This window comes from Oncorhynchus mykiss, chromosome 13 (assembly GCF_057628025.1).
Source record: "Oncorhynchus mykiss isolate SJ-2025 chromosome 13, ASM5762802v1, whole genome shotgun sequence".
Classification (NCBI taxonomy): Eukaryota; Metazoa; Chordata; class Actinopteri; order Salmoniformes; family Salmonidae; genus Oncorhynchus; species Oncorhynchus mykiss.
Window position 1 is genome coordinate 11677501 of NC_143034.1, and position 7500 is coordinate 11685000.

Consider the following 7500-nt stretch of genomic DNA (forward strand, 5'->3'; position numbering starts at 1 on the left):
GGCTATATACAGGAGGTACCAGTACTGAGTCAATGTGGAGGCTGTATACAGGGGGTACCAGTACTGAGTCAATGTGGAGGCTATATACAGGGGGTACCAGTACAGAGTCAATGTGGAGGCTATATACAGGGGGTACCAGTACTGAGTCAATGTGGAGGCTATATACAGGGGGTACCAGTACTGAGTCAATGTGGAGGCTATATACAGGGGGTACCAGTACTGAGTCAATGTGGAGACTATATACAGGGGGTACCAGTACTGAGTCAATGTGGAGGCTATATACAGGGGGTACCAGTACTGAGTCAATGTGGAGACTATATACAGGGGGTACCGGTACAGAGTCAATGTGGAGGCTATATACAGGGGGTACCAGTACTGAGTCAATGTGGAGGCTATATACAGGGGGTACCAGTACTGAGTCAATGTGGAGACTATATACAGGGGGTACCAGTACTGAGTCAATGTGGAGGCTATATACAGGGGGTACCAGTACTGAGTCAATGTGGAGACTATATACAGGGGGTACCGGTACAGAGTCAATGTGGAGGCTATATACAGGTGGTACCAGTACAGAGTCAATGTGGAGGCTTTATACAGGTGGTACCAGTACTGAGTCAATGTGGAGGCTATATACAGGGGGTACCAGTACTGAGTCAATGTGGAGGCTGTATACAGGGGGTACCAGTACTGAGTCAATGTGGAGGCTATATACAGGAGGTACCAGTACAGAGTCAATGTGGAGGCTATATACAGGGGGTACCAGTACAGAGTCAATGTGGAGGCTATATACAGGGGGTACCAGTATAGAGTCAATGTGGAGGCTGTATACAGGGGGTACCAGTACAGAGTCAATGTGGAGGCTGTATACAGGGGGTACCAGTACTGAGTCAATGTGGAGGCTGTATACAGGGGGTACCAGTACAGAGTCAATGTGGAGGCTATATACAGGGGGTACCAGTACAGAGTCAATGTGGAGGCTATATACAGGGGGTACCAGTACTGAGTCAATGTGAAGGCTATATACAGGAGGTACCAGTACAGAGTCAATGTGGAGGCTATATACAGGGGGTACCAGTACTGAGTCAATGTGGAGGCTATATACAGGTGGTACCAGTACTGAGTCAATGTGGAGGCTATATACAGGGGGTACCAGTACTGAGTCAATGTGGAGGCTATATACAGGGGGCACCAGTACTGAGTCAATGTGGAGGCTATATACAGGTGGTACCAGTACTGAGTCAATGTGGAGGCTATATACAGGGGGTACCAGTACTGAGTCAATGTGGAGGCTATATACAGGGGGTACCAGTATTGAGTCAATGTGAAGGCTATATACAGGAGGTACCAGTACAGAGTCAATGTGGAGGCTATATACAGGGGGTACCAGTACTGAGTCAATGTGGAGGCTATATACAGGGGGTACCAGTACTGAGTCAATGTGGAGGCTATATACAGGGGGTACCGGTACAGAGTCAATGTGGAGGCTATATACAGGGGGTACCAGTACAGAGTCAATGTGGAGGCTATATACAGGGGGTACCAGTACTGAGTCAATGTGGAGGCTATATACAGGAGGTACCAGTACTGAGTCAATGTGAAGGCTATATACAGGGGGTACCAGTACTGAGTCAATGTGGAGGCTATATACAGGAGGTACCAGTACAGAGTCAATGTGGAGGCTATATACAGGGGGTACCAGTACAGAGTCAATGTGGAGGCTATATACAGGTGGTACCAGTACTGAGTCAATGTGGAGGCTATATACAGGGGGTACCAGTACTGAGTCAATGTGGAGGCTATATACAGGGGGTACCAGTACAGAGTCAATGTGGAGGCTATATACAGGGGGTACCAGTACTGAGTCAATGTGGAGGCTATATACAGGTGGTACCGGTACAGAGTCAATGTGGAGACTATATACAGGTGGTATCAGTACAGAGTCAATGTGGAGGCTATATACAGGAGGTACCAGTACAGAGTCAATGTGGAGGCTATATACAGGGGGTACCAGTACTGAGTCAATGTGGGTGGTACTGGTTAGTCCAGGTCATTTGTAAATGTAGGTAGGGGTAAACGGGATGAGGGTGGTCAACGTATATAGTCATAGATATAACATGTATATAACCCAAGTCTAATGTTATCCTCTCTGTGTGTCTCTGTCAGCTGTTGGTTGTCTCTGGAGAGAGGATTCATCTGGAGTTTCTTCGGCCCAGTGTGCACCATCATCATCCTCAACGCTTTCTTCTTCATCATCACTGTCTGGAGGCTGGCCCAGAAGTTCTCTAGTCTCAACCCTGACCTCTCCAACCTACGCAAGATCAAGTAAGGAGAGAGAGAGAGAGAGAGAGAGAGAGAGAGAGAGAGAGATGAAGGGAATGTGAGATGAAGGGAATGTGAGTCTGAAACTGAGAGATAGAAAGAGGGATGAGAGAGAGAGAGATGAAGGGAATGTGAGTGTGAAACTGAGAGATAGAAAGAGGAAGGGAGGGAGAGAGAGAGAGAGAGAGATGAAGGGAATGTGAGTGTGAAACTGAGAGATAGAAAGAGGGATGGAGGGAGAGAGAGAGAGAGAGATGAAGGAAATGTGAGTGTGAAACTGAGAGATAGAAAAAGGGATGAGAGAGAGAGACAGAGAGAGAGAGAGAGAGAGAGAGACAGAGAGAGACAGAGAGAGAGAGACAGAGAGAGAGAGAGAGAGAGAGAGAGAGAGAGAGAGAGAGAGAGAGAGAGAGAGAGGGTAACCTCTAACACTAGGAGTCAGGAAGCAGAGAGAGAGAGAGAGAGAGAGAGAGAGAGAGAGAGAGAGAGAGAGAGAGAGAGAGTGTGTAACCTATACACTAGGAGTCAGGAAGCAGAGAGAGAGAGAGAGAGAGAGAGAGAGTAACCTCTAACACTAGGATTCAGGAAGCAGAGAGAGAGAGAGAGAGAGAGAGAGAGAGTAACCTATACACTGAGAGAGAGAGTGTAACCAATACACTGAGAGAGAGAGAGAGAGTGTAACCTATACACTGAGAGAGACAGAGAGAGAGAGTGTAACCTATACACTGAGAGAGAGAGAGAGTGTAACCTATACACTGAGAGAGAGAGAGAGAGAGAGAGAGAGAGAGAGAGAGAGAGAGAGAGAGAGAGAGAGAGTGTGTGTGTGTGTAACCTATACACTATGAGTCAGGAAGAGAGAGAGAGAGAGAGAGAGAGAGTGTGTAACCTATACACTGAGAGAGAGAGAGAGTGTAACCTATACACTGAGAGAGAGAGAGAGAGAGAGAGAGAGTGTAACCTATACACTGAGAGAGAGAGAGAGAGAGAGAGAGAGAGAGAGAGAGAGAGAGAGAGAGAGAGAGAGAGAGAGAGAGAGAGAGAGAGAGAGTGTGTAACCTATACACTGAGAGAGAGAGAGAGAGAGTGTAACCTATACACTAGGAGTCAGGAAGCAGGTGCAGAAGGAGAGTTTATTAATGAGAACAAGCAGATAAACACAACAGGAGCAGCGTACTGAACTAATAAGGTGCTAATAACGATAGGGTGTAGCTGTTATTAATGATGGGGAGTAGCTGTTATTAATGATGGGGAGTAGGTGTTATTAATGATGGGGAGTAGATGTTATTAATGATGGGGAGCAGCTGTTATTAATGATGGGGAGTAGGTGTTATTAATGATGGGGAGCAGCTGTTATTAATTATGGGGAGTAGGTGTTATTAATGATGGGGAGTAGCTGTTAATAATGATGGGGAGTAGATGTACATAACGATGGGGAGCGGCTGTTATTAATGATGGGGAGCAGGTGTTATCAATGATGGGGAGCAGCTGTTATTAATGATGGGGAGCAGCTGTTATTAACGATGGGGAGTAGATGTACATAACGATGGGGAGCAGCTGTTAATGATGATGGGGAGTAGATGTTATTAATGATGGGGAGTAGGTGTTACTTTTGATGGGGAGCAGCTGTTATTAATGATGGGGAGCAGCTGTTATTAATGATGGGGAGCAGCTGTTAATAATGATGGGGAGTAGATGTACATAACGATGGGGAGCAGCTGTTATTAATGATGGGGAGCAGCTGTTATTAATGATGGAGAGCAGCTGTTAATAATGATGGGGAGCAGCTGTTATTAATGATGGGGAGCAGCTGTTATTAATGATGGGGAGTAGATGTGCATAACAATGGGGAGCAGGTGTTAATAATGATGGGGAGTAGATGTGCATAACGATGGGGAGCAGATGTTAATAATGATGGGGAGTAGGTGTTATTAATGATGGGGAGTAGATGTGCATAACAATGGGGAGCAGATGTTAATAATGATGGGGAGTAGATGTGCATAACGATGGGGAGCAGCTGTTAATAATGATGGGGAGTAGCTGTGCATAACGATGGGGAGCAGGTGTTATTAATGATGGGGAGCTGGTGTTATTAATGATGGGGAGCAGGTGTTATTAATGATGGGGAGCAGGTGTTATTAATGATGGGGAGCAGATGTTATTAATGATGGGGAGCAGATGTTATTAATGATGGGGAGCAGATGTTATTAATGATGGGGAGCAGATGTTATTAATGATGGGGAGCAGGTATTATTAATTATAGGGAGCAGATGTGCATAACAGATGTTATTAATTAACAAAAATACAATATTCCCTCTATTTAGGAGAGAAACCCCTCTATGTGAGCCACATGGAGTTAGAAAACAACTATTTAGCTCTCCACTTCTCCTCCCTCTCTCCCTCCTCCTCCTTCTTTTCTCTCCTCCTCCTGCCTCCTTTTTCCATTCCCTCCCTCCTCATTCCTTACCCCTCCTCCTCCCTCTCTGTCCCTGTCCTCCCTCTCCCTCCCCCTGTTCTCCCCCTCCTTCCCCCTCTACCCTCCTTCCTTCTCCTCTCTCCACCCATCTCCTTCCTCCCCCTTCCCCTCCTTCATACTTCCTCTCCCTCATTCTCCTCCCTCCACCCTCCTCCTCCCTCCTTCCTTCCACCCCCTCTCCTCCCTCATCCTCCTTCCCACTCTCCCACTCCCTCCCTCCCTCCCTCCCTCCCTCCCTCCCTACTCCCCACCTCCCATCCCTCCCTCCCTCCCTCCCTCCCTCCCCCCCCTCCTCCCCTCCTCCTCCCTCCCTCTCTCCCTCCCTCCCTCCCTCCCTCCCTCCCTCCCTCCCTCCCTCCCTCCCTCCCTCCCTCCCTCCCTCCCCTCTCCTCCTCCCTACTCCCCACCTCCCATCCCTCCCTCCCTCCTCCCCTCCTCCTCTCTCCTCCCCTTCTCCTCCCTCTCTCTCTCCAGGGTGTTCACAGTGACAGCAGTGGCCCAGCTGTGTGTGTTGGGTACTATGTGGATATTTGGAGTGTTCCAGTTCCAAGAGGAGGGGACAGTGGTCATGACATATCTCTTCACTATCCTCAACTCTCTACAGGGAGCACTGCTGTTCATCATGCACTGCCTACTGAACAAAACGGTATGGTGTGTGTGTGTGTGTGTTGTGTGTGTGTGTGTGTGTGGTGTGTGTGTGTGTAACACTGTGCTCTGCTGCCCTCATCAGGTTAGAGAGGAGTATTGCAAGCTGCTGTCCTGTATCTGCACACCACAGAAGAAGAGATACTCAGAGGTCAGCACCACCAACCCTTCTTCCAGCCAATCCCAGGTACATACATACACACATACGTACCATCACACACAAACCACTTTCATTAAGTTAACCTCTGTCCTTTGACCTTTGTCTGTCCTAGGGGTCAAGGAGCGCAGAGAACACGGGGGAGTCGCAGATATGACGTCACCAAACCCCCATAATGCACCTCTTTACCCCTCCTCCCATGACAAAGGTTCCCACTAGATGGCCAAACTGTAAAGTCAAAATGGTCGATATCGTAAACATTTATGAAAACAAATATTTGCGTTTAGCGATGTGGTTAAGATATATTGTAGAAATGGGAAGTGTTTCTGATTTAGTATCTTGGCCAGATAGTGACACACCAGAAACACTCATCCCGAGGATAGTACTGTTCAGACCAGGTTCGTAGAAAATGTGTCCAACTAGCCCGCCGGATAGTAAAAATGGTAGTCCACTAGCCAGGTTGGCCAGTGCCCAAAATCCTTCAGTTCCATCCCTGATTAGACACTTCATATCAAACTTGATGTTAACCACTGTCTTCTTAACAAGCATTAGGTTATCCAATCAGAAGGTATGTGATCTTCATGTCATCCAATAGGAATGAGTATGATCTTTATGTCATCCAATTAGAAGTTCCATGATCTTCATGTCATCCAATAGGAATCCATATGGTCTTTATGTCATCCAATCAGAAGTTACACGATCTTCATGTCATCCAATAGGAATCTATATGATATTTATGTCATCCAATCAGAAGTTACATGATCTTCATGTCATCCAATAGGAATCTATATGATATTTATGTCATCCAATAGGAATCTATATGATATTTATGTCATCCAATTTCACAACCACAAACGAAAGGTACTATTTTCCACCACTTGGATGACATCATAAACATGATGAACAGAAGCTTTCGTCCTTTACATGAATGTGATTTATAGTCATATTTATTACCAAGAGCACCAGATAGGGTGACTGTTCTACACGATTAAATCCAGAGAGATTTAGAAAAACATTATGTGAAGATTTGTGTTAGTTGTGATCTATTGGACTGTTATTCTGTTATACTGTTATACTGTTATACTGTTAATGTGTTATTGATCTTTAACCCTTTATTAATAACATTTAAGAATAAGTCTTTATAAATGAATATACATGTTTATAAATTATTATAAATGTTGTACATTTTTTATGAATGGAAGGCTGGTAATATTTACACATTCTTAGAAATGTTTACAAATATAATTGTAAATCGTTTATAAATCGTTAAAAGGTTTATTCATGATAGTTATTTTAAAGTGCTACCATTGACACCTCTATGTATATAATGAGATAATATAAGATTTGTTGCGAACACTTGCAGTGCTTCTGTCCAAAAACAGCATTTATCAACAGGATTTCAGAAATCCCAGTGGTAAGATTTCCAGAATCAGGAGGGAAAAAACCTGGGTAAAGCAACTGTTATCCTAACAAATTAGCCTGTTAAAACCTAACAAATTAGCCTGTTAAAACCTAACAAATTAGCCTGTTAAAACCAAACAAATTATCCTGTTAAAACCTAACAAATTATCCTGTTAAAACCTAACAAATTAGCCTGTTAAAACCAAACAAATTATCCTGTTAAAACCAAACAAATTATCCTGTTAAAACCTAACAAATTAGCCTGTTAAAACCTAACAAATTAGCCTGTTAAAACCAAACAAATTATCCTGTTAAAACCTAACAAATTTTCCTGTTAAAACCTAACAAATTAGCCTGTTAAAACCAAACAAATTATCCTGTTAAAACCTAACAAATTAGCCTGTTAAAACCAAACAAATTAGCCTGTTAAAACCTAACAAATTATCCTGTTAAAACCTAACAAATTAGCCTGTTAAAACCAAACAAATTATCCTGTTAAAACCTA

General features: G+C 44.4%; 1 protein-coding gene and 1 long non-coding RNA gene across 4 annotated transcripts in view; one reads left to right on the forward strand and one right to left on the reverse strand.

Moving 5' to 3' along the window:
• Window positions 1-6948, forward strand: part of LOC110512397 (adhesion G protein-coupled receptor E5) — a 44971-nt gene extending 38023 nt beyond the window's left edge. For all 3 annotated transcript variants that reach the window (XM_090195162.1, XM_090195161.1, XM_090195163.1), the window contains 4 exons: window positions 2164-2322; window positions 5267-5438; window positions 5523-5624; window positions 5710-6948. In XM_090195162.1, the coding sequence (XP_090051288.1) occupies window positions 2164-2322; window positions 5267-5438; window positions 5523-5624; window positions 5710-5751 (475 nt within the window). In that variant the 3' untranslated portion in view covers window positions 5752-6948. The remainder of the gene's footprint in view (window positions 1-2163; window positions 2323-5266; window positions 5439-5522; window positions 5625-5709) is intronic.
• Window positions 6949-6995: 47 nt separating this feature from the next.
• LOC149978699 (uncharacterized) overlaps window positions 6996-7500 on the reverse strand; it is a 752-nt gene continuing 247 nt past the window's right edge. Inside the window, exons 2-3 of the long non-coding RNA XR_016485635.1 lie at window positions 7383-7428; window positions 6996-7060 (exon numbers count right to left, since the gene is read on the reverse strand). This is a non-coding gene — a long non-coding RNA (uncharacterized LOC149978699). The remainder of the gene's footprint in view (window positions 7061-7382; window positions 7429-7500) is intronic.